Source organism: Schistocerca serialis, chromosome 8 (genome assembly GCF_023864345.2).
Source record: "Schistocerca serialis cubense isolate TAMUIC-IGC-003099 chromosome 8, iqSchSeri2.2, whole genome shotgun sequence".
Lineage (NCBI taxonomy): Eukaryota > Metazoa > Arthropoda > Insecta > Orthoptera > Acrididae > Schistocerca > Schistocerca serialis.
The window spans coordinates 534470001-534497456 of NC_064645.1; the positions used below are offsets into that span (position 1 = coordinate 534470001).

The 27456-nt window shown below is 42.8% G+C and overlaps 2 protein-coding genes across 4 annotated transcripts in view; one reads left to right on the forward strand and one right to left on the reverse strand.

The window, feature by feature from the left end:
• LOC126416033 (uncharacterized) overlaps window positions 1-17910 on the reverse strand; it is a 72803-nt gene extending 54893 nt beyond the window's left edge. Inside the window, exons 1-4 of one of the 2 annotated variants that reach the window (XM_050083487.1) lie at window positions 17534-17910; window positions 17233-17329; window positions 5060-5240; window positions 4858-4976 (exon numbers count right to left, since the gene is read on the reverse strand). In XM_050083487.1, coding sequence (XP_049939444.1) covers window positions 4858-4976; window positions 5060-5182 — 242 coding nt within the window. In that variant the 5' untranslated portion in view covers window positions 5183-5240; window positions 17233-17329; window positions 17534-17910. The remainder of the gene's footprint in view (window positions 1-4857; window positions 4977-5059; window positions 5241-17232; window positions 17330-17533) is intronic. The other variant, XM_050083486.1, reaches the window with a different exon arrangement.
• Window positions 17911-18192: 282 nt separating this feature from the next.
• LOC126416034 (coiled-coil domain-containing protein 97) lies at window positions 18193-25001 on the forward strand. 2 transcript variants are annotated; one of them, XM_050083489.1, is made up of 4 exons: window positions 18193-18699; window positions 19137-19312; window positions 19429-19800; window positions 23787-25001. In XM_050083489.1, exons 1-4 carry the CDS (start codon window positions 18340-18342, stop codon window positions 24034-24036), a joined length of 1158 nt encoding a protein of 385 aa, XP_049939446.1. In that variant the 5' UTR covers window positions 18193-18339; the 3' UTR covers window positions 24037-25001. The 2 variants fall into 2 exon arrangements, with proteins under 2 accessions (XP_049939446.1, XP_049939447.1); XM_050083490.1 differs by having other exon boundaries at window positions 23790-25000.
• Window positions 25002-27456: the final 2455 nt, after the last annotated feature.

The following is a 27456-nucleotide window of genomic DNA, read 5'->3' on the forward strand; positions in this document are numbered from 1 at the left end:
GTTTGTACACGATTTCCTCTGCTTTGTAAATGAAGTTCGTTGGTGTTTTGTTACCTCTCACCAATGTAAGCTGCACAGTTCAGTCGCACGTAACCACTCCTCAGAAATTGGGATTCTTCAACTCCATCCCCCCCCCCCTCCCCCCATCTACTTCTGGGGTGTCCCCTCCACCATCTGCCTCCAGCCTTGCCATCAAATATCCTCTTACATGCTCTGTCTTCTTCCATTCTGACCACGTGCCCTGCCCACGCAGTCTTCTTATTTTAATGGTAGTTACAATGTCAGGATTTTCAAAAAGGTGTTGTAGTTCTGCATTTGTACGAATGTGCCATCCTTCTTGATCATGTATTGGGCCATATATTTTACGTAGCACCTTTCTCTCCCAAATGCTAAGGATTCTTTCCTCATTTACAGTCATGGTCCACGTTTCGGCACCATACATAACAACTGGTCTTATAATTGTTTTGTAAATGAGGATTTTGGATTTTCGTGATAGAAGTGAACTCCTAACCATGGATAATGCAGCAAAGTAGCATCTGTTACCTGCTGCTATTCTGGCTTTCACCTCACTGCCAATGTCATTTGTCTAAGTGATAGTTGACCAAAGATAATTGAAGTCTCTCACCCTTTCAAACTCCCTGTCGGCTATCCTGAGATTTGGTAGGTTTTGTTCATTGGTCATTGTCATACTTGGTCTTTTCGACATTGACTGTCAGGCCAAGTTCCCTTGCACCTTTCTCCAGTTGTTGATAGGCTTCGCCTAGCACAACAGTGTTTCGTGCGAGTAATGCCACATTATCAGTGTAGGCTAGGTGCTGCAGTGAATGATTAAAGAAGGTTCCTCCTTTATTTATCTATCTGACTTATGACTTTTTCTAGGCAAAGGTCGAATAGCAATGAGGAGATACTGTCACCCTGTCCAAGTCCCTTCTTCACTTCCACTTCTCTGGAGATTTCACCCTGTGTTTTTACTTTACCGCCTGTTTCGCTGAGGGTCATCACATAAAGTTTACTGAGCTTCTTAGGTATTCCATCCTCTTCCATTACATTCCGCAATGCCTCTCTTGAGAGGCTATCATAGGCTTGTTTAAAGTCGATATAAAGCTGGTGCGTGTTAATTTGATGTTCATAACATTTTTCAAGTATTATGCACAATGTGAAGATCTGGTCAGTTGTTGACCTATTTCTTCTTAAGCCACTCTGACAGTCTCCAACTTTCTCTTCCAAATGTGGAGTAAACCTGTTGGTTAGAAACTTGGAGAAAACTTTATATGTAGTATTTAGCAGGGAGATCCCTCGATAGTTCAGACAGTTTCATTTATCTCATCACATTATAGCTGTTTTCCACTCCATTGGCATGCTCTCCTCATGCCAGATATTCAGTATTATTTTACAAATTGTTTTCCAAAGAGTTTCCCCACCATATTTGAGAAGTTCGGCCTGGATCTGATCTTCTCCAGGCGTCTTATTGTTTTTTAAGGTCTTAATAGCTTGCGTCACTTCCCCCAGTGTAGGTTCTGGTGTTCAAATCTCTGGTCCATAGTAAGTTAGTTCCACCAGTTTCTCTCATTCTAACCCTTCTACTTCTGGGTTCAGAAACTCTTAGAAGTATTCTGCCCACCTGTCAAGTATTTTATTACTCTCCCCTGTCAACTCCTCTTCTTTGTTCCTACACATATTTGTTCTGACTTGGAACCCGGTCTTTTCTTCTTTAATCTTTTGGTACATTTCATTTCACAAATTTGCTTCTCTTCTCCTAGCAGTTTAGTTTCTTCCAGTTTTTTCTTTTCTTGAGCTCTTTTCTTCTGTCTGTGGACTCTCTTTGCTACATGGTGCTTTTCATTATATTCATTCAGATTTGCTCGAATTGTTCTCTGCAATAATTTCATTCATGCTATATTACTTCCTCAGTTCTTCTCATAAATTCTTCGTCAAACCAAACTTACTTCCTTTGAGCCCGTTCATGCCCCTAAACCCCTCCAGCTGCCTCGAGGATTTCAGTCTTACATTGTTTCCACATTACTTCTGTATGTTCATTTGACGTGTGCCCTCATGTCAGACCTCTTTTGTTTGTGGCCTTTTTTTACTCAATAGGGCAGGGAGGGCTCTAGATGTGTGGTGAAGACAGTCTCCCTAAGGGAGTAAACCCGATACAAATCACCTGCTGCCTTGCAGTTAATAGAGGGATGGAAGGCCAAGGATGCTCCCCTGAACATGGAGCCAGCTACCTGCGAGCTGTAAGGGGCAACCCCCCAAATGGTTGGGCGGAAGATTAACAATATGCTCCAGTAAAAAATCAATTCTTGTGAATGCTAGCAAAGGAATAATCCGGACAGATATTTTGATGGTGACCCCAGAAAACAAAAAACGGATAAGAGGTATGTACATAGGAACATGGAATGTGCGGAGCCTATATCAAGCTGGAGCCCTATGTCAGCTGCTAACGCAAGTAAACAACTACAATACAAAAATATTGGCTCTCCAGGAAATTAGGTGGAAGGGGAGTGACATAATGGACACAGAAAATTTCATTATCTTCTGTAGTGGCGGGACGATGAAAACCTTCGGAAAAGGTTTTTTGGTCGCTAAAGAACTGAAACATGTGGTGATGTGCTTCCAACCAATCAATGGACAGATGTCCATATTAAGATTATGGGGAAAATTTTTCAACATTACAATGATAAATGTACATGAACCCACAGAGGAGGCAGATGAACAACAAAAGGACAAGTTTTATAGCAAGACAGAACAGCTGTATGATCAGGCTCCCAAACATGTCAAGATATTAATAGGAGACCTGAATGCAAAAATATGAAAAGAAGAGGCCTTTCAGCCAACTATAGCAAGACATATGAAATATCAAACAACAATGGAATTACGACTGTAGATTTTGCTACAAGTAAAAGCATGACTGTCAGCAGTACATGTTTCCCAAAGTACACAAAGAAACACGGATTTGACCTGATGGACAAACCAGAAATCAGATGGACCACATATTGATTGATCGGAGACACGGATCAGACATAATGGACGTTAGGAACCAACACGGAGCTGACTGCAATTCAGACACCACCTAACCACAACCTTGAAAAATCTCGACATACATGAGGTAAAAATGTTTAGATTGAGCAATTCTCATAAGCTATCATGTACTATTACCCAACTGGCTCCAACAGGTGACAACAAATTACCAACAGCAACATGCAACTGACGAGCAATGGGTCCTGCAAGTGCACTTAGCCATCAGAAAGTCTAGAAGTACAATCGTAGCTTGAAGTGTAGAAGTGTAGGTTAGGCTTAGAAGTGACAGTTTGGTTGTGGACTGGCGAAGTCAATGAACGAGAATACAAAATCTTTGGCTCATTGAAAGCATCTCATACCCTCTGTCTACTTCGACCTGTGAGGTAATGGGTGTGTGACATTACTATGACGTGCTGTGTTGAGTTTGTTCGTGTTTACAGATGTCATGTTATGTTTGATGGTGCCCTCTCATGGTGGATGCTGATGTGTTTAATTTAATGTGTGGTATTGGGTTCATTTGAGTCTTTATTATCACTGTGAACATGTGGGTTTATTTCAGCCTAGGTAGTAAGTGCTGTAAGATGGATTTGGAAGGGTTTGCTTTGTTTTCAGGGAGTTATGTTTTTTTTTTCCTTTTGTTTTGTGTTTGGGTTTTTTGTTAGCTCTGATTTGTTTGGTGTTTGTTTCTCCCCCTCCCTTCAACCCCCCCCCCCCCCCCCCCCACCCTCCTCTCTCTCTCTCTCTCTCTCTCTCTCTCTCTCTCCCTCTCTCCAGTAATTTTAGTTCTGGTTTTATTCTAGAGAATTTGTGAGGTATTATCAGTTTTATGTTTATGGCACTTCAGTTGTTTTTAACTGATCTAGTGGATATGGAATTTTTTAGGTTTCTGAGTTGTCCAGGTTTTGGTGATGTTTTGTGAGTTATGTAGGTGTGTGAAGTTTGTGGTTGTGGTTTTTTTTTATTTGTGGTTTGCCAGTACATATTTAGAGTTGCGTCTGAGCTATATAGGACACGGGAAAAGTCCAATTCCACTTTTCAAAGTTGGTGGTGTTGGTTATTTTGTTGTTGTATCAACAGCTTCGTTTGAGCTGTATAGGGTGAGTGAAGTGTACAGTTCTTGTTGGTTTTGTGGCTGTAGCGTTATGTTGTAAGTTGAGACATTTTCTATAATATTTGTTTTGGATGGTGTAGTCTTTTTCACTGATTTATATTTAGCTTGTCCCTGCCCTACACTCCCTATTTCCTATGGTTGTCTTGTCAGTTTCCATTTTATTGTTGGAGTGGGAAGTTCTTGTGCCATTTTTATTTTTGTTTACATCTGTTTTGTGTGTGTGTGTGTGTGTGTGTGTGTGTGTGTGTGTGTGTGTGTGTGTGTGTAGTGACCAGCCCAAGGACAAGGTTAGATTCAAAGCTAAAAGTTTGGTTGAGAGTTGGAAAAATGGCATCAGTTTGTCCAATTTTTGTGGATACTGATCCAACAACAGATACAGCATACCTTGAGTTGGAACTATGTTTCTTGGGGGTGAGATACACCTGTCAAACAAAACACTCAGTTCACAAATCAAACTGTAAACACTGTTCATCCATTTAGAGCAATACATTAACAAAAGACAAAATCCTTACAACAATGTGGTTAATACAGCACAGTATGAGCTCCTTGCAGACACATCTACGAGACTCTACTGTTTTTGGTTCTTATGATTCTGCCCAGCTTTTCGTCTGACAAATGTGGCAGTCTAAAAATATATACACAGTGATTATATAACTTTATATTTGCACTGTCTGGCAGAACATCTTGATATTTTTAGGCTATAACACAAATGAGAAAGAACTCACTGCAATGTAGGTGTGATTGTCTGTTCTAGCGTTGGAGTCGGTACAGCCACAGGACTCATCAATGAATGCGGTACTGGAAGTACACTTGATGTTGATCCAGTTTTATTCTGTGATGTACCCTGTAATGACATCATAACTACTGCTGACAAAAGTCTTTAATGTGGATATCAACTGGAGTTTACCTTTAGTGAAGATATCTTACCGATGATGAAGCTTTCGAAGGGGTAACTGGCGGCGAATTCATGGCTGAAGTAGTCAAGTTTCTATTCTCTACGTTAACTCCACAGTTCTTGGTATCTTTCCCTGTGGCACTCATCATGATCATATGATTTTCTGCTACAGTCTAAATTATATATCTACTTGTGGTAACACATGGGCCAAATCTGGAAAATTTTACAAGAGTTAACAGCAAAACACAATTAATTACAGTAATGTAGTCAACATTTTGCATTGGCTTCATTAAGATTACTTCTGTATGTAAACATATGGTATGTCATTTTTAAGGAGCAGAACAAAAGTGTAGGAGAAGAAGTACTTTTAGACGACTCCATTTTGTCACAGTACACTGTGATAAAATGGGCTCCATTTCCCCTGTGCCCTGTCTGGAGTCTAGTTAAAATTACCTCCTCTCGACAACGAGTTCGGGAGGAAGAGGTCCAAGCACAGGGAAGAGCTTTCACGTCCCGCAATTTATTATTGGGAGGTGTCGACCAATGTGCGTGCCATAAAAGAGTAACACGACGACATAAAACACCCCACAGATCAGCGAAGGGAATCGTACGAATGCTTGCTGAAGAAGAGAGATTGCAGCCTTTGCCACTGTATCTGCCGCCTCTTTTCCACAGATACCAACATGTCCTGGGATCCCGAGGAACACCACAGAGATGCCCCCCAAGTGGAGCAAGTGGAGGCAGTCCTGGACCAAAGGGTGGACAGGGTAGAGAGCTTCGATACTGAGGAGAGAGCTGAGCGAATCTGAGCAGATAACATACTGTATCTGCAGATGGTGACAGATGTATTGGACACCCTGGAGAACAGCGTAAAGCTCCGCAGTAAAAACCGAACACTGGACGGGAAGCCGAAATCATCTAGGGGTGTCACCAACAATATAGGCACTCCCAACTCCAAACGATGTTTTTGAGCCATCAGTGTAAATAAATGTGGCATCCTTCATTTGTGCGCATAGAGCAGCAAATGCCCGATGATAAACAAGAGAAGGGGTACCATCCTTGGGAAACTGACAAAGGTCACGGAGCAGGCAGGTCCGGGGCTGGAGCCAAGGCAGTGCTGTACCCCAAGTTGTCAAGAAAGTTTTAGGAAAGTGGAAGGAAAGAGAATGGAGCAGTTGACCGAAGCGGACTCCCGGTGGTAGTAGGGAGGAAGGGCGGCCTGCATACCCTAAATCAAAGGAGGCGTCGAAAAAAATGTCATGGGCCGGATTTGCAGGCGTGGAAGACAGATGGCTAGCATAATGACTCAGAAGGACAGCCCGCTGATTGGACAGCGGAGGTTCAGCAGCCTCAGCATAAAGGCTTTCCACAGGGCTGGTGTAAAAAGCTCCAGACACTAAATGTAATCCACGGTGGTGGACAGAGTCGAGACGCCAAAGAACAGACGGCCAAGCAGAGGAGTAAACTATGTTTCCATAGTCCAATTTCGATCGCACTAAGGTGCGATAGAGGCGAAGAAGGACCACTCGGTCCGCTCCCCAGGAGGTGCCATTCAGGACATGGAGGGTGTTGAGGGATCGCAGACAGCGAGCCGAAAGATAGGAAACTTGGGAGGACCAGCACAGCTTTCTGTCAAACATAAGACCCAAGAATTTTGTGATGTCCGCGAACGGAAGGTTGACAGGGCCTAGATGTAAGGAAGGCGGAAGAAACTCCATACGATGCCAAAAATTGACACAAACGGTCTTACTGGGAGAAAAGTGGTAGCCAGTTTCGATGCTCCAAGAGTGGAGGCGATCGGGACAACCTTGAAGACGACGTTCAAGAAGACTGATCCGTTGAGAGCTGTAATAGATCGCACAATTGTCCACAAATAGGGAGCCCGAGACATCAGGATGGAGACAATCCATAATTGGATTGATGACAATGGCATACAGTACAACACTTAGCACAGAGCCCTGGGGTACCCCGTTTTCTTGGGAGAAAGTACGGGAGAGAGTAGTGTTCACACGCACTTTAAATGTGCGCTCTGCCATAAATTCACGAAGAAAAAGGGGCAGCCGTCCTCGAAATCCCCAAGAGAACAGTGTGCGGAGGATGCCTGTCCTTTAACAGGTATCATACGCTCTATCCAGATCAAAAAATATTGCTACTGTTTGGCGTTTCCAGAGAAAATTGTTCATGATATAAGTGGAGAGAGCAACAAGATGGTCAACTGCAGAACGATGCTTTCGGAAACCGCATTGGGCAGGTGTTAAAAGACTGCGGGACTCCAGCCCCCAGGTTAAAAGGCTGTTCACCATACGCCCCAAAACCTTACATACACTACTTGTGAGAGAAATGGGGCGATAGCTAGAGGGGAGATGGTTGTCCTTTCCAAGTTTCGGAACAGGAACGATGATAGCTTCCCACCATCGTCTGGGAAAATTACTGTCGGTCCAAATACGATTATAAACGCGAAGGAGGTAACGCAGACTATGGTATGATAAATGCAGCAACATTTGGATGTGGATACCATCCGGTCCTGGGGCGGAAGAGCGAGAAGAAGAGAGTGCGTGTTGGAGTTCCCGCATAGAGAAAACAGTATTATAGCTTTCGCGATTTTGAGAGGAGAAAGCTAGGGGTCACACTTCCGCTGCATGTTTCTTTGGGAGAAAAGCTGGCAGGTAATTTGAAGAGCTCGAAATCTCAGCACAGTGTTGACCCAATGACTTAGGAATTTTGACGGGGTCCACTAATTTATCATGCACGACAGTCAGCCCAGAGACCGGGGAGAAACTAGGTGCGCCAGATAACCGTCGAATCTGACTCCAAACTTCCGAGGAGGGAGTGAACGTGTTAAATGAGCTAGTAAAGAAGTTGCAGCTTGCCTTCTTGCTATCGCGGATGACGTGACGGCATCGCGCACGGAACTGCTTATAGCGGATACAGTTTGCCAAAGTAGGATGGTGCCGGAAAATGCGAAGAGCATGTCACCGCTCATGTACTGGGTCTCGCCATGCCTCGTTCCACCAAGGAACTGGGGGGCACCGGGGCAATTTGGAGGTGCGAGGTATTGAACGTTCCACAGCTGTAAGAATAACTTCTGTAATATGAGTGACCTCATCGTCGACGCTAGGAAAGTGACGGTCATCGAATGTCGCTAGAGACGAAAAGAGTGTCCAATCGGCTTGGGCAAACTCCCAGTGTCTCGGGCGCATATACGGCAGTTGTGGCTGCAATCTAAGGACACATGGGAAGTGGTCACTGGAGTGTGTATCAGCAAGAGTGAACCATTCAAAACGCCGAGCTATTGGAACAGTACCGACCGAGAGGCCCAAATGAGAGAAATTTGTCGTGGAGGCAGACAAAAATGTAGGGTTCCCAGTGTTGAGGCAAACAAGATCCGCTTGGTGGATAACATCTATCAATAATGAGCGGTGCGGACAAAGACACAGAGATCCCCAAAGCGCGTGGTGGGCATTGAAGTCCCCAACCAGCAAATAGGGAAGCGGAAGCTGACCAAGAAGATGAAGGGGATTTTCTCTTGCCATTTGTGTGGACGATGGAATGTATACAGTACAAAGAGAGAAGCAAAAGACGGACAGTGACAGCTTGGAAGGAACTGTTTAAGGGTATTGGGTGATAATGGAGAGTATCATGGAGAAGAATCATGAGGCCTCCATATGCTGGAGTGCCTTCAACAGAGGGGAGATCAAATTGGACTGACTGAAAATGGGGGAAAACAAAGCAGTCGTGGGGACGCAGCTTTGTTTCCTGAAGACAGAACATGACCGGTGAGTAGGGTTGTAAGAGGATCGACAATTCATCCCGACGGGCTCGAATGCCGCGGATATTTCAATGGATAATGGACATTGGGTGGACAGAAAAGGGAAGAATGTGACCAAGGTTGCTGTCAACTCAACGACTGCTCAGACCTTGCGACTGACAGCGTGGAACAGCTATCAGCTGAAGGCAGAAGATCCTCATCCATAGGTTGTCCAGGAGCAGCAGCTCCCGCCACCAGCAATCAGCCAGTTGATCGGCCGCCAGCAGTGCGCCTCGGCGACACAAAAGATGGCCGAGGGCGGTTACCGCCAGGTGGTGCTGTAGATGAGACACGCCGTGGCGGAGAAGGAAAGGAACTTGGTTTCTTATTAGCCTTCTTGGAAACTGGACATTGATATGAAGGATGAACCGATGGTTGTGAAGGTGGGGTACGTAAAAAATCTTCACGAGTAGGCTCTTTTTTTGGAACTCTGGGTGTCTGATTTTGGGGCTCGAGATTTAGCAGAACCCGATGAAGGGTGAGCCATAGAGTGAGCAGGTGAGAGTGGGGACGTTGAACGGGCGATCTTTGCGCTGGCCAATCTGACAACTGTGGCACTAAAGGTGAGATCACACGTCTGTGTGGTTGCCTCCTTCGTTGGCCCAGGAGAGGCAAGGACGGTGCTGTATTTACCTGTGTGAGGCACAGTGGGCTTTCGACTGGCGAATATCTTTCGAGCAGCAAAGGTCAACACCTTTTCCTTCACTCTGATTTCCTGAATGAGCCGTTCGTCTTTAAAAATGAGGCAATCTCGAGAGGAAGCAGCGTGGTCACCCATACAGTTGACGCAATGAGGGGATGGAGGTGGACAAGCACCCTCATGGGCATCCTTGCCACATGTAACGCATTTGGCCGGATTGAACCGCTGACACCGATAGCAACGTGTAGGGTTTGGGCTGTAAGGGTGAATGGAAATTATCTCATAGCCTGCTTTTATGTTCGAAGGAAGTTGAACTTTGTCAAACGTCAAGAAGACGGTTCGGGTTGGAACGATGTTCTTGTCAACCCTTTTCATGACGCGATGAACAGCCGTTACGCCCTGGTCAGACAGGTAGTTTTGAATTTCCTCATCAGACAATCCGTTGAGGGAGCGTGTATAAACGACCCCATGTGATGAATTTAGGGTGCGGTGTGCTTCACCCGGTCAGATAAGGTGTGTAGCAGTGAAGCACGCAGCAATTTTTGTGCCTGGAGGGCACTGACTGTTTCTAACAACAAGGTGCCATTTCGTAATCGGGAGCAAGACTTTACAGGACCTGCAGCTGCATCGACACCTTTCTGAATAATGAAAGAGTTGACCGTGGAGAAGTCTTGACCTTCATCAGACCGAGAAACAACAAGGAACTTTGGCAACGATGGAAGAACTGGCCGTGGCTGAGACTCATATAACTTACGCTTGTGAGCAGACATAGTAGATGATGAGGAAACCATTGTGGAAATATCTCCCATGATTACCGGCGTCTCCGATGGCGCGCTCCTTCCTTGTGGGGGCCCTCTCTGAGGGCACTCCCGCCTTAGGTGATTGTTCACACCTCAGGTCACACCTCCCGAGAAACGGGCGGAGGGACCAATCGGCACTTTCGGAAGGTATCAGCTCGGGTAATCACCCCTCCCTGGGCCTGGCCGTTACCAGGGGGTACATACGTGTCCTACCTATCTACCCGGGGCGGGGAATTACGCGTAACCCCGTCACCAGCTACGCATGGGAATGCGTGGGTCGGCCTTCAGACACGCACAGGGAAGAAAAAAGAGAAATGGAGGAACAAAGGAATGGAAAGGAAATAAGAGAGGTCTCAAACGCTGCAGCGGAGAAAAGGGTAAAGAAGAGGTCAGGAAAAAGGAAGGACAAAGACTTGCCAGCAGAGAAAGCATAGAAGAGAGACCAATGGAAGAGAGACCAATGGAAGAGAGACCAATGGAAGAGAGACCAATGGAAGAGAGACCAATGGAAGAGAGACCAATGGAAGAGAGACCAATGGAAGAGAGACCGATGTACAGTTTCGAGCATCTGTCTCCGTACGTAGGCACTAAACATACTCCCAGAGGGGGAGAAAGGGAGCGGCGTGGGGGGGGGGGGGGGGGGGGGGATGCGAAAAGAGTTGTGGACCACCAGGGGGGACATAGGCAATGATCCAGTTTGTGAGGATCAATGCAGTTGAATTTACAGCATGATTGGCACCAAACAACTTTATAGACTCCACCTCGTATCATTTCCATATTGCACTGTGGGAAGCTCCAGGAAATTAATCACATCATCTGTGGCTACCTTCAATACAGCTGGGAGTATGATCAGTTCACTACAGAGTTGATCCACATGTATCAACCATTCCTTCTTATCTGTTAATCCTCTTGTCTACAAAGAATTTGGACGTTTATAAATTACTAGAGATTCAGTTTTAAAGGTTGAAATCAAATTTCAACTGTCTGATTGAATAAAATTCTTCTGGGTATTGTACCGTGTCACCAGAGTAAAGATTTTAATTATAAAATGCAAGACCAACATTTTGAGCATATTACTAAGGCCTTCCTCAGGGCAATGTAGTTTAACTGTTAACTTTGAGTGTGTATGGGGTGTGAGGTGGCAGGAAGGGGGTAGGGGGGTGGGGGGGGGGGACTGTTTGAAATTGACTATTATTTTGTTTTAGCTATCCAAGATGGCTTTCTGTATTATTCACTGTGGCGTCTTCTGTCATCGTACAGCGCCATAACACGCGCGGGTGTTTGAAAGTACAGTACCGTAAAACTTTCCCTCTGGACACCAGAGACACGATACACAAGTGACATTTGTTCTGTGATTTACTCTTTGATTGTGGATTTCTGTTCCAAGTTCTACTCCTTGGCAAAAGCGTGAATCCAAGTGTGTTAGATACGGAATAATTTATCGTACTGAACTTTTGTCACACCTTCGCACGACTTATTGGTTGCAGTGTGTTATTGTCTGTTCCGACCGCAGGGTGTCATTAATAAATTATTACATCAAGCTGAGACAAGCCTACTTCCCTTATTCAGCCTACAAGCACACGCAGATGTTAAACTGTCGATCGCGGTAATTCAAACCGGTAATGACAAGGTGGTGACCTCGACAGGATCTCTTGTGTGCACGCTAAATTTACGAGAAGTCCTTGCAAGAAACTGAGATGGCAAATCCACCAGAGCCGACAAATACTTCTGTGGCATGTCTATCGGTGCGACTACCATCCTTCTGGCCGCACAATCCATCCCTGTGGTCTGCCCAAGTCGAAACAAATTTTTCCTACATGGGTATCACAGTTGACACCACGAAATTCACACTGGTGGTCAGCTAACAAGATAACCAGTATGCCACTGAGGTTCAAAACATCATAATTAGCCCGCTGGGAACAAACAGCTACGACCAACTGAAAGCAGAACTAATTCGACGCGTGCCCGCTCCGCAAGAAGAACGAATCTGGCAGGTGCTCACCCAAGAGGACATCGGTGATAAGAAATCTTCACAGTACCTACGACATCTGCAGAGTAAAGTAAACGCAGATACAGTCCCGGACAGCTTACTGTGTACAATCTGGAGCAGCCAGTTACCACCACCAGTGAAGGCAATCATGGTGTCGCAGACTGACGCGTCTTTAGATGCAGTGGTCGAATTAGCCGATAAGATCCAAGGGGCAATGACAGCGTCAATAGTTAGCTCCGCCACCGCAGCGTGCACCTGCGCGGCGACAACTGTCTCACGCATGGATTATGATGTTCTCACCAACAAAGTGGACTTATTATCACAGCATATCAGTGAGCTGTTGCAATGCTGTGACACAGACAACAGGAGCCGACAACGATTCCGTCGTCGCTCACGCAGCCGATCATCGACGGCCTCAACTAAGACAGTGACAGAACAAACAGTCTGTTGGTACCATTGCAAGTTTGGCAAGCAAGCACGTAAGTGTACGACGCCCTGTGCCTACCCAAACGGCAAAGGCGATCAGAAGCGAGTGCCTCCTCCGGTTGCTGTCCGACATCCAGGTGCCTGTTTGAGAGTGACCGACATTCCATCTGGAAGTACTTAGTAGACATTTGTTCTGATTTGTCAATCTTTCCTCCAACCATGCTACATCGGGAGCGACCATCCACACCCATTTGCCTCACAGCTGCTAATAACTTGCAGATTACAACATACGGCACGATGCGCTTTGAACTCGACCTCGGGTTGCGGTGCGCTTTCACGTGGGACTTTACCGTTGCAGACGTTGCTGAACCAATCATCGGAGCCAAGTTCCTCGCCCACGACAACCTGGTGCCTGACATAAGGAACTCTCGCCTGGTCGACAACACCACCATCCTAACAACTTCCGGATCCCATCGAGATGCCACTGTCCCTACTACCAAGGTAATTCAGGTAGTGAATGGCGAGTACGTGGAGCTGCTGCAAGAATTTCCAGCCCTGATGCGACCACCCGGAGCACCTAAGAAGGTAAGACATGATACCGTCCATTATATTGAGACTAGTGATGGATGCCCTAACTTGTAGGCCACAACGTTTAGCCCCAGATCGCCTCAAAATAGCATAAGCAGAATTTGACTATGTAGCATGAAGGTGTAATCCGGCCTTTGAATAGCCCTTGGTCCTCACCATTACATCTAATGCCAAAGAAGGAAGGTGCAAGGAGGCTGTGCAGCGATTAAGAGCCCTGAACGCCAGGACAATACCCGATCGATATCCTGTATGCTTGTTGCGCGATTACAATTACACATTGAGTGGTTCAGTAGTGTTCACTGTGTTAGACTGTGCAAAGAACTACACACAGATACCTGTAGCCGAACGTGACATTCCAAAGACAGCCATCATCACTCCTTTTGGTTTACTCGAGAGCATGTTCATGACTTTTGGACTGAGGAATGCCGCACAGACATGGCAGCGCTTCATAGATTCTGTGCTACAGGATTTACCTTTTGCGTTTGCATACCTGGATGACATTTTGGTTTTTTCGTTGTTGTCTGAGGAACATCGCCACCATCTAATAAGTATTCAAGCGATTGGAACACTACAGAATCGTGCTCAATACCTCAAAATGTGTCTTTGTTCAACATGAAGTAGACTTTAGAATTTTTGTGGCAGGATCGCTACCACTACCTGAGAAGGTGGAAGCCATTTCACGCATTCCTAAGCCCGCTACAACCAAGGAACTAGGGCACTTCCTCGGGATGTTAAATTTTTTCTGCCGCGATTTGCCACACTCTGCTAAGCTACAGGAACCTTTAGTCACAGTGTTAACTGGCCCGAAAGCCAAGGGTAACGCGCCCATAACTTGGACTCACAAAATGACTATCGAATTTCAAGCGGCCAAGAAAATCAATGCCAACACCGCCCTGCTGGCACATCCAGATCTTACTGCCACGTTAGCACTGGTTGTAGACACTAGCCAGACCGCAGTCGGTGCTGTGTTGCAACAACAATGTAGCGACACGTGGCTGCCACTCTTACTTTTTTCACACAAGTTGACAACCTCACAAAGACTTTGGTGCGCACATGGAAGAGAACTTCTAGCCATTTACAAATCTGTTAAGTACTTCAGACCACAACTAGAAGCAAGTGACTTTGTTATCTTTACGGATCACAAGCCACTAAAATATGCATTCCACCAGAACAACATGAACTGTTCCCCCAGACAACACAACCAGCTCATATTTATTTCTCAGTTTACACCTGATAAATGTCATGTGTCTGGGATCGACACTGTAGTGGCCAACTGTTTGTCCAGAGTCGACAGCATCGCCAATACGATCGATTACACCAAACTTGCTGCAGCCCAGCAAGCTGATGGGGAATTACAAGCGATTCTGTCAAATGGTGAATCAGCGCTGGACCTGCAGCTGGTAGACATTCCTGGAAGCGACGTATAGCTATATTGTGACATGTCCACATCGAAGCCAAGACCCTTCCTACCTCTGGAATTTTGGAAGGATGCTTTCCATTCACTGCACAACTTGTGTCACCCAGGCAAACGAGCTACAACACGCTTAGTAACAATGCGTTACGTGTGGCCTGGAATGCAAATGGATTGCTGCGAATGGGCAAGATGCTGCTTGAAATGCTAGCGTAGCAAGATAAATCGCCAAGTCCACTCACCGGTAGTTAGCTTTCCAACACCACAATTCACGCATGTCCATCTTGACATTGTTGGCCCACTGTCATCATCCGATGGTCACCATTACGTACTTAGGATGATTGATCGGTATACTCAATGGCCAGAAGCTGCACCAGTGGACAATGTTGCGGCAGACACTATCGCTTTCAACTTCATCACACACTTGGTGTCACGTTTCAGTTGCCCGGTGCACATTATGACACACAGGGTACGTCAAGTCAAGTTCGATTTGTTTTGAGAGTTGACAAAATTTTGTGGTACACTTCACCACCGGACGATCAGCTATCACTCTGCCAGCAATGGTTTAATAGAGCGATGGCACCGTACCCTAAAAGCTGCCCTAATGTGTCATGACACCGGATGGGCCAAAGCACTTCCTGTGGCATTACTTGGACTCTGAAGCACATTCAAGCCAGACCTGGATGCTTCTTCAGTTGAATTGGTTTACAGCGAAGCATTACACCTGCTGGGAGAATTCATGGCTACCGACACTCTGCCAAACCCTATTGGCGACCAGCCGGAATTGCTCCTCCAACATGTGGCTCACCTCCGTCCGCAGCAACCTCACCGACACGGGACTCCTGCCATGTTTGTCCATCGTTACCTATCCTCCTGCACACATGTCATGTTACGAACGGAATGTACTAAACCCTTGCTCCAATCACCATATTCCGGCTCACACCATGTCGTAACCAGAGGAAGCAAGACCGTGGAAATCTTGATCAATGGGAACCTAAGTAGTCCCCATTGGTCGCGTGAAACCAGCGTTTCGACGCCTGACCTACCACAACTTGCGCCTCACTCAGCAACCACTCCATCAACGTCGTCACCAACACAGGCACAGCCGGGGGTCGCAGTTGACCCACCACCACGCACCTCAAGATATGGGCAAAAGGTCAATTTTCCAGCACGTTATTTGGAATGACGCTCCACTTCCACCATGGGGCTGATGTGGCATCTTCTGTCTTTGTCCAGCGCCATGAGATGCACGGGTGTTTGAAAGTACAAAGCCGCGAAACTTTCCTGCTGGACAACAGAGACGCTATACACAAGCGACATTTGTTCTGTGATTTAGTCTTTGATTGTTGATTTCTGTTCCACGTTCTACTCCTTGGCAAAAGCGTGAATCCAAGTGTGTTAGATACGGAATAATTTATCATACTGAACTTTTCTCACGCCTTCGCACGAGTTATCGGTTGCAGTGTATTGGACATAGGCCTATATAAATTACTAGAGATTCAGTTTTAAAGGTTGAAATCAAATTTTAACTGTCTGACTGAATAAAATTCTTCTGGGTGTTGTACTGTGTCACTGTAGAAAAGATTTTAATTATAAAATACAAAACCAACATTTTGAGCATATTACTAAGGCTTTCCTCAGGGCAATTTAGTTTAACTGTTAACTGTTTGAGTGTGTCTGGGGTGGCGGGGGCGACTGTTTGAAATGGACTATTATTTTGTTTTAGCTATCCAAGATGGATTCCTGTATTATTCACCAAGGAATTCCATTCTTGTTCTAACTTTTTAAGACACTGTGTGTTTGGACTGGCTGTAAGCTACAGGTGCTACTAAAGGCAAGTAAATACAAAAAAAAAAAAATAAAGGTTCTATATTAAGTCTAGTCTTCTGGCTACTGTTTATTAACAACTCAAAGAGAGTCAGCAGTCCCTTCCCGAACATGGAAAAATTCGCAAATGACAACGTTCTGATTGGAGGGAAGACTGTAGAAGAATTGAAGAACAAAATCAAACTGTCACACACATCACTGACTGTTCTGTAGAGCCAGTCATCAAATGCAAAAAAGACGATAACCATCCACTTACATATTGCACAAAGGATATGTCCTTTACACCCTACTGTAATATCTAGTGAACATCAGAAACTGTAAACAACACTAAATTTCTTTGAACATGGGTCAAAGAACATGTAAAATGGGACAATCGTGTAAGCTTCACCAATAAAAAATAAGTACTAGGCCTATATGCTACTGTATGAAACTGATAATATATACTCTGTAGGGCCTACAGTTGGAATCACTGCTGAGGTGTGGTATCATTCCTTTGGATAACGCGCTTGCAAGCAGAAGTTGCTTTACTGTCCAAAAAATAATTTTAAAGACTATAGAAAACGTACGGTGCTTTCTAGAATTTCATGGAGGACACTAAGAACTCGCAAATTTTACCACTGCCTTATTTATATCTTTTGGAGGTTACACGTGCCACGAAAAATTTATCTTATAGGCTAAATAAACTGTACTACACTGTTAATGAGGGTATACTAACCCAAACTTTATAAAAGGTAGTGAAGCTAACAGCTCCTGTGGTCAAGATGATTGTGTTTAACGTTCCATCGACATCGAGGTCATCAAAGGTAGTCAGCCTCCACACACACACAAGAGAAAAACAGAGGAGAATATTACTACCCGTGCAAAAATATCATGTTACCATTTACTCACATAATTTACATGTAACTGTAATTAGGAAATTTCAATTTAGTATAGTACAAATAACGAACTGCCCAATACTTTATGTGGTGAATTGTACTCTTAAAACTTACTAGGCCACATAAAATAAAATACAATACCTTTTATGATTGACAGGGTCTCTGATTCCTCCCAAAGGCAAGGCACAATTCTTCAGTTTGTTTCACCAAGCAAAAAAAAAAAAAGGCTGTGATAAACGGTGACGATCACGTTCTCTACGACTGGACACATCAAATGATATAAAGCTCGAGCGGAAGCCTTCACATAAGAAATTCGTGATTATGGCAGAGGGTATATTCAAATTTCAGAGAACTACACCTGAACTATTCCATTCCCGTTACAGACCGTGGTCTCTATGTTACTATAGAGCTCACATGGTACAAAGAGTTGACAAGCTTAGCAAGTGACAAGCAAACACATCTGGCTTATAGTCAGCTACTCAGCTACACAATACACATGGCCCACAACAACTACATCAAAGATGTGTACCGCCGGCAGCTGCAAAGTATGTCCACACTACCACCCACAGTTGTTTTTTTTTGTGTTAGACGGATGCTTCCGCAGGAGGTCAATCCACAATTGACGGAACTGAACAGAACTTCAAAACATTCCACAGTGCATTTCAGATGACAGCATTCACACAAACTTTCAAGAGGACGGGACATCAACGATTCCCGGGAAAAGTTTTGACGTCGATATTGTTGCCGTTGTGTTAAGATCGGAAATAACATCTTTGACTCAGTCTTGTCTTTGGAACAGTATAGTATAGTCCCATCTCTGCTTTCGCAAAAACAAACAGGTGTACTGTTAGCAGTAAACACAACTTAAAATGTTTTTGCTTGTTTAACTGTTTCTCGAACATCAGAATGCTATCTATACATGTGTGTTTTGTTTAAATCATATTGAAATGGAAGTAGATGAAGTTTCAAAAGGACGAGAAATAAATGGCCAACCTAATGAAAAGACACGGTCATTCAACGATGAGAAGGAAAATATTCTCTGTGAGAATATGCTAAACCACGTAGCAGTTAACAAGCTTGCGCATTTCAAAAGTCAGCAGGTGGGAGAACCAGAACTGAGCACGCAACAGAAGAGGGATATAGCGAAAGAGCTTCTAATACGGAACCCAGAACAGTTTCTTGCGAGGTTTGGGAACCACCTTGAGGAAGAACATTTAGACTATTTTTCGGGTCTAAAATTTGATACGTACGAAATCCAATTTCATCTCAAACAGTTGCGAAGAGGACTCAGCAAGAAAAAGAAACAGGTGAGTCTTCTGCTTGGTGTATGTTTTGATTGCCGCAGAAGTGTCACTACTTTTAACGTGAACGTATGTACCGTTGCATAAGCAACTGCTTGAATTTTCGATCTGTTCGCGATAGTGGGTTAACGTTCATGCCTTATGTTAGCAGCATATTATGTTTATTGGTGATATGTTCGTGCTTTTCAGATATTATACTGCTTTAAGTTTTCAGTTGCCGGTGTTTATAATGATATTTCTGTTGATGTTTTGTCCAATACTTGCTCGATACGATTCTTCTATTATTCGAGAAGTGGAGACACGGCCACTACAGTTAATGTCATGCAGTTACTAATATTAGTATTTAGTTCCATGGTATGTCTTTATAAACATTTCCAAAATGCTTTGATACTCCCCCCCCCCCCCCTCTCCCCCCATATATATATTTATAATTTTGTTCGTAGATCGACATACGAAATAGGAGATACCAAGCCTTAAAGAAATTATTGGATGAAGGGACATACTTCAGTGAGACAGAAATGATGAAACGAAATCCACTTTTATATGAACAGCTAATTGGGCAGTTCCTCACCAAGAAAGAAATAAGAAATAGAGATAAATGTGATGAAAATGCAAAAACGTAAGTTTATGCAATCCATATGGAGATGTATTTTTAATAATTGTACAATAATTGAATTAATTTCTAGTGATCTGTTATATGTGAATTCTTATTCAACACCTTGTGTAATGTTGCAGATTTCTGTCAATACTGATGGATCAGCTGGACAGAGAAGAAATAGAGCGTCTGAAACAACAACAAAGAGACGATGAGGAGGCAGCAGTGGAGGAAGTTGATACCAGTGATGAAGAATCAGAAGAAAATAATGAAATAAATGAACAAGATTCAGTGAGGGAGGAAGAAGAAGAAGAGGATGATGAGAGTGATAATCAGATGAGTCCTTCACAGAGTGACAGAGAGAATGATGATAATGAGGCTGAGACTAGTCGAAATAGCTCTCAAAAGCCAAAGAAATTGTCTAGGAAAGAGAAGGAGCTTCTCCGAGAAGAATTTGTCACCAGCATGTATCAGAGTTTTCTTGATGGGAATGATAAGGATTTTGATTACAGGTACAGTGTGCTTCAGTTTTGGCTGTCATACTTTTAAGTCAATCAGTAGGAAGAAAAAAAAATAGCAGTGCTTTGGTTTACTTCTAGACGCCATGGCACTTCCCTTTTTGAGAGCCCTTCCTGGCACAAAGTAACAATGTAGGCGTGATTGAACCATGATATTGACCATCAAGGCATGGTCAGACAACACGAGCTGTGTACCTCCTTCCTGGTGGAATTACTGGAACTGATTGGCTGTCAGACCCGCTCCATCTAATAGGTGCTGCTCATGCATTGTTCTTTACATCTCTGGGCGTGTTTAGTGACATCACGATTTCATAGGTTTATGTTCGTTAATGGGACCATTTCATTTAGTATTAGTATTAAGAAAACAGTCTTAATCGTGTTTTTTATTTATTTAGTGTCGACTGGTTTCAGTCAAAATAAAAAAAAAAACACACACAATTAAGACTGTTTTCTTAATACTAAGTTAATTTATACTAATCGCTGTTGCTCCAAACTATGGGAACATTTCACCTGAGCACCCAATACACATCATCTTAATACTTTTGAAATGATCATAAAGGGAGAAAAAGAAGGAAATATGGAAAGATAGAAGCAGCTGTTGGAAGGATGGGAAAAGAAGCTAGCATAAATTTAGACTGCACAGCACATGTTGGAGGGCAAGTCAAAATGTTCAGAGAATACATTTGAAAACATGAAGAATAACCAGTATCCCAGTAGCGACAACTCTGTCCTGGCCCACACTGACTGCTACCACCATGCAGCAACACAGCTCTGTCAACAGCAAGAGTTCTAGGTTATTCTTTGTGGTTTAATATCCCTGGTAATACATGTCAATAAAACAAATGTCTCACTAGAGTAATATGGGACAGTTCTGTTGAATGGATAAATAAAATTCCAATTTAAAAATGATTGTGTTCAGCAAACAAGGCAATCCTTTTCATCAAAATTGAGTGTCACATGAGAGAATTAATGAATAGTTTTGGCTGATTTCATATACATATTCCAAGAAGGAATTTTGAAATGCCTGCTGAAACATAAGAGAAAATGTGCCTCAGGACGCACAGGAGGGACACCCAAATGTATCATCTTTCACTCAAAATGCTGTTGTAGCTTCTCTTGTAGAGTAAAGAGGATTCTTCAGTAGTACCTAAGTATGTTAAGAAAGGAGCCACCATGTACCTGACTAACTTGAAAATACTGGTTAACTGTTTTATATATGTATATTTCGCAGATTTCTTTGACTGCACAAAATCCAGGAAATTGAGGTAGTATTGGTGTGGGGATAGGTACGGTTTAAATCATAATGACTTTCAAGTAGTAACCAAACAGTTATCGCTATTGCAGCTGCATGTGCTATTACTGTTTACTTTGTTGCTGTGGTTACTACCCTTGCTAAGAAGCTTCAAAGACTTATAACCTTCGCCGGCCGCTGGTGGCCGAGCGGTTCTGGCGCTACAGTCTGGAACCGCGCGACCGCTACGGTCGCAGGTTCGAATCCTGCCTCGGGCATGGATGTGTGTGTTGTCCTTAGGTTAGTTAGGTTTAAGTAGTTCTAAGTTCTAGGGGACTTATGACCTCAGCAGTTGAGTCCCATAGTGCTCAGAGCCATTTGAACCAACCTTATAACCTTCCATGTATTGAGCTGTATACACATAGGGGATCTTCAAACTCATTGTCATCAGGTTACTGTGCCTCTCACTCATATATTTAGTATCATATATTGAATTTGCTTCCCATGAAGGTGACTTGATGGGCAAAGGTCCTTTAGAGATGCTATTTCCACAAGGAGCAAATTGTGACATACAGCTCTTAGGTTTGTGTGCAGATGTGTAGTGTAGCATTTCAGTCTCAATGTGCTTTGACTAATGTGCTATTCAAGAGGAGTAAACTATGCGCTGGTACTGGATTTCACCCTCTCCCTTCTCTCGTCATCATCATACAACCCAAATATAACACCATATTCTAGCCTCATCCATTAGACTCACCTACACTCCTCAAATACTCATAAGATACAACTCTCTCATATCTGAAGGAAAGGGGCCATTTTGTGTGGTGTAAGAAAACCCTTTCTGAAGAGGCCACTCAACTTACCCACTGAGGTCTCTCAGCCAACAATGCTGTACGGCTTTACTTCTTACATTTATGCTCCTGAGCCTGGTTTATTGTCTGATATGTCGTCAGCATTAATGGAGATCATGGTAATCTGAGGTCCTTCAAAGGACCATCTCCTTGCAACCAGTGTATATAATATGGTTCTAGGAAAAAGAAGAATATTTCATCATATGAGGAAGCGGTGACTGCAGTAGTGTCATAGAAGAAATTATACAAATGAAAATAGTTGATAACATTCACAACCTGCAGCTGAGTAATTGTGAGAGCCAGCCATTGGGATGCTGAAATGGGTAGAATGAGAGTGGTGTGAATACAATTTGTGACAATGGACAAGGAACTTTTGATGACACTTACATCACAGCTATCTCAGGGTAATATTGTGATCTGCTACACAATCAGTAGTTACTGTCTGGCAGTATCTGGAGATACTTTGCCAAAACCTTATGTAGTGGAAACTGCTTAACTGGAAACCATTTAGCATAAAACTTGTTAGATAACTTGCTATTAATTGATAAAGTTTCTTGTTTAGAGGAATTATTGAATACTTCATCCATTAGCTGTAGCATTTCATTTTTTTCTTTCAACATATTTGATTGTTCATTATTTTTCTGTTAGATTTAGAGCTTTCATACTGTTTTATATCATATGAACTAAAGAGGCAAAACATTATGACCACTACCCACTGCAGGATCAAATGCTGCCTGATCGTGTTATGGCCCCATAATGCCACAAAGGAAGAATATAAGCAGGGCAGAGACAAATGGGGAATCATTCTAGTTCCCTATGGGCCACAACTGGGGAAATCTGCTGACAAAGGGTAGATTGTTATAGCATGGCACCTGGGAACGGACACCTCGGAAGAGACAAAGTTGGTCAGCTGTGTGCATATGTGGAAAGTGCTTGAAAGACAGTGAAACCACAGGTAGGAGACAAGGTGTTGGACACACATGCCTCATCACAGAATGCGGAGGTCAGAGGCTTGTCTGTTGTATAGACAATGATCAGTAATAAAGCTGACAACATAGTACAATGTTAGTGTCGGCACATGTGTTACACAGCTTATCTTTCAACACATATTGTTGAACATAGAACTTAGTATAAAACAATCATGTGTATTCCCACACAGTAGTTACAGTTGTAGTGGGCAAGGGATTATCAAGACTGGACCACGGGTCACTGGAATCGTGTCACCTGGTCAGATGACTCACATTTCTTGTTAAGCCAGGTCGATGGTCATGTCCGGATATCCTGTCATCCAGTGAAACAGTTGCTCAAAACATACTCTGTGGCACAGACACAGGGCACTTGGGCCAGTGTTATGCTATTCACCTCGGCTGCCATTAGACCTGTGGTAGTAATCAGAGGTGCCATACAGCTGCGAATTACATGAAAATTATTGCAGCTTACCTGCATCAATTCATACTTGAGGTCTTCCTCATAGCAGTGGTTTTTCCAATAGGAAAACTGCCCATATTAAAAGGCCAGAATCATGCTTGATAGTGAGCTCACATTGGTGTCCTGGCCACGAATGCCTGATCTGAAACCAACAGAACACACCTGGGATGCTGTTGGGCACCAGCTCTGTGCTCACAAACCAACAGCTCTTAATTTACTGAGACCTATGCATAGACTTCTGGTGCCACAGACCTCGAGAAACCTATCAAGGACTATTCAGATCCACGCCACGCTGAACCACTGCTGCACTTCATTCCAAGGGTGGACCGATATGCTGTTAAGTAGAGGTCACAATGTTTTGGCTCATCGTTTAGTGTGCGTGCATGGGGGTGGGGGGATGCATGAGAGAGAGAGAGAGAGAGAGAGAGAGACTGACTTTGTTTCTTTCGCTATACATATGTTTCCCCACACAGCAGCAAGGTGGATGGTAATCCAGACTATGAGTGCCTGGCAGTTCGCACACAAGATGAGGAAGAAAAGTATTTTGATGCCGAATCACCAGAGATTTTATCAGGAGATGAAGACAATACCTGTGCCATGCAGCAGGGTAATCGCTGCGACGACGATGATGATGATGAAGAAGATGAACTAGATTTATTCATGAAAAACTTGAAACCTGAAGCAACACCAAGTGATCTTGCCACTGAAATGGAGAAAATATAAATCAGAAGTTTTGTGATATATATGTAGACCATAGAATGGTTCATTGTTTACTATTGGACAGAGAGATTATTGGAGGAGTATGGCAGCAAATTATGGAGACTGATACTCTGTAAAGATTGAGGCACTGTTATTAAGACAGGTTTAATGCTGTTGACAAGTTCTCCCAAGTTATTGTTTCCACATTTGGAAAAAGCAATAAATGTTTCAACTGTAACCATTCGCCTGATTTGATTTCATTCAATACATTTATTGCCCAGTAGCATGTCTTCAGTTTTTGTATTGGCATTAGGCTTGCAATGACCATGCGAAATTGCGCACAGTCCCTTAAATGATTTAAATCATACCTGCAGAAGTCCATTCGATTGATAGCATTTTCATTCTTTTTTTCTCCCCATAAAATACAATTATTTATGTTTGTATGATTAATTCTAATTTCGATATATTTGTTGGACTGTGGACATGTGTCCTCTTCCATATTTACCCTTTTTCTATAATTTAAAACCATAGTTTTTCAAAAGTCAAATGAAAGTACTGCGAGTACTTTTCTCACATCTCCACATCATGCGTTAATCTTTTTTATTTAGCAATTTTACCATTTGTTAATTAAGATGTATTATAAATAAGACATTCGTGGCATGATTGTTCACACTTAGTGTTCCTTTAAATTGGTGTTACAGTTATTCATAAGCAATGTCTCTGTTGTAACTAGATACATGATAAATATCAAATAACTACAGAGAAGTAATTTGGTGCACAAAAATTCACAATCCAAATGAATTTTGTCCATAATATACTTCTATCTCTTAACTTTCTGAAATGGTATTTAACTGGATTGTTGGTAACTCAGAAACTTAATTTTGCAACTTCTTCTTGGAGAAAGATTAATGCAGTGAAATATAATGTTTATGTTCAGTTCAGTCTCACTAATTTTAGCCACACTTCAAAGGACTGTATTTATTTACTTTTTTATCTGTTATTCTATGTACAGTGTACATAATCTTTTTTATGTGAATATTGTAAATAAATTACGAATAAAACAATAATTTTACATACTTTTGTCTGATTATCAGTTGGTGATACAAAATAAGTATAAGAAGAAAATAAGAAAAGATTACATCAGTTGGCTCCCATCTATAAATATTCTTAAGTATATCCCATATTGGAAGAAAAGACAGGCTGACACTCATAAAAGTTTAAAGAAAGATGAGTAGTGATGTCACTCTGTACCAAGAAAAACAGAAAAGTGTCAGTGGAGTGCAATAACTGACACTGAAATTTCAGCTCTGACAGTGACCTACAGGGATGCGAAAAGTCAGCAGTTGGCCCAGGCCGAAGACGGGGGGCGGGCTAGAAAAGGTGGGTAAAAGAGGAAGAGACCACAAAAGGAGAAAAAGAAATAAAAAGTGAGTATGTATGATACATGATTTCAGAGGTTTTAGTGATGTGGCTTATAAGTCCTATATGTTTTCTTGTGGTGTCAGTTTGCCTGAACAACAAAATACACAATCGTAATAATTATGAAATGATTGCAAAAGGGATAAAGAAGGAAATCTGGAAAGAAAGAAACAGGTGATGGAGGGATTGAAGGAGAGGTTAGTGTAAATTTAGACTACTAAGCATATGTTGTGGTTGGGGGGGGGGGGGGGGGAGGGGCTGATCAGGCTGTTCAGAATGTCCAGAAATGAGAATCCTCAATTTTGGGTTTGTATTGGAGGGGGGGAGGGCGCGGCTGGGAGAGAAACAAATATGACATTTGTGCTGTTATGTTGCAATGATCATACTGTTCATCCAGCTAACCACGCATACTTTCATGAATTATGTTCCATTCACTATGTTTGTCTTTTCATTGTGCTGGTAGTATGTTCTAGGTGTGGTAGTGCTCAAGTCGAATCATAGAAGCGGATCACTGTGCCACTCACATGGTAAAATCATTGAGGTGCAGTACCGAACTAATCCGACAAACTGAAGTTTTGCGGAGAGTGGTGTCAGTGTTATTTTGCTACTGTATGTCATGGCACTAACATATATTCACATTTTGTTCTGAGCTTGCTAATAATTAAGTAAATCAAATGCAACTAACTCCTGATTATCTGGGCACAGATTACCAATGCATAGGTAGTGATATGTGAAAAAATAAAAAATGAAGCCTGAAATATTCTGTTATAATTTTTAAAAAATTGATTTACAATATAAATTTCTGGACGTGGAAATGTAGGTCACAAAAGCATCCACAACTAGTTAAAAAACAATGCCTATAAATCAGGTTTTGAGTAGCTGCTGTTCTCGTATAGTTCTTTATTATTTACCAGTAAAGAATGATGTGTGTGTGTGTGTGTGTGTGTGTGTGTGTGTGTGTGTGTGTGTGTGTGTGTGTGTGTGAGAGAGAGAGAGAGAGAGAGAGAGAGAGAGAGAAAGAGAGAGAGAGATTTTTCCTTATCAACAGTTCAGTGGTCAGTCATGGTAAATTTGTGATTACTGGCAAATGACAACATAGTTTGCTGTACTCTTCCCACATATGTGCAAGTGTGCAGACGACAATGCTGTTTGGCACCCTAAAACAATCATTGCCACCAGATGTATGAGAATATGTGACACAAAGCCAACCACAAAAATTTTCATATTAAAGCCATAGCTAAGCAGGCATTGTACACTTAGTGCAACAAGATTGATGTCAGATTGTTGTGTCACTAAATCACCTTTTTTGAGCTTCTGATTTTATGTAAGCATTGCATTTATCATTGGTCAGTGAGGTGCTATGAAGGTTTTGCATGTGTGTAGTTTGTTTCCTTATTCCATAAATCGAGTTTACTGCCTTTCTCAAATACTGCTCGTTACTTGATGTGGGCTGCTTGTGGATCAGTCACACCTTTCATTAAATACTCTTAAATAAACACATATATTCTAAAAAAATTTAAAACAATGAAATCACAGGATTTGCCCAACATTATTTCAACAGAGTTTTTATGAATTATGTTGGACTGCCCCCAGCTGCTAACAACAATAAACTGTTACTGAATTTAAGTGGCTTAAAATTTATTCAGTGTGCTCCTGAACACTTACATAATTGCCTGACTGTAGTATTGCCTCCAGCGTAGAAAACAGAGGGCTAGACTGTTCGCCGGGGTCACACAGCATGAGTAAAACTTAACTCATAGTAGATGAAACATAAGCATGGCACCTCACAAGGTTTGGCACTTAGTTAGTCCCTGTTTGTGATCGATGCATAAGTCAAAGACTCAAAAAACAAACAGTGGAAAATCCAGGTTGGAATGTAACAATATTATGAAAAGGAAAGATGCCACTAACCATACATCGTCGACTCAGCATCTCCACTATATGGTGAGTGGCCACTTTCCTTTTCATAATATTGTTTCAAAGACTCAAAAGTAATTTGAAGTTGTTGGTTTATTTATTTATCTG

What these genes read in the sequence shown, in the direction of transcription:
- LOC126416034 (XM_050083489.1), top strand. Translation starts at nt 18,340, where the DNA reads ATGGAAGTAGATGAAGTTTCAAAAGGACGAGAAATAAATGGCCAACCT. An exon ending in TGTGATGAAAATGCAAAAAC is followed by an intron (nt 19,313 to 19,428) that starts GTAAGTTTATGC and finishes GTAATGTTGCAG; the next exon opens with ATTTCTGTCAATACTGATGG. An exon ending in GATAAGGATTTTGATTACAG is followed by an intron (nt 19,801 to 23,786) that starts GTACAGTGTGCT and finishes TTCCCCACACAG; the next exon opens with CAGCAAGGTGGATGGTAATC.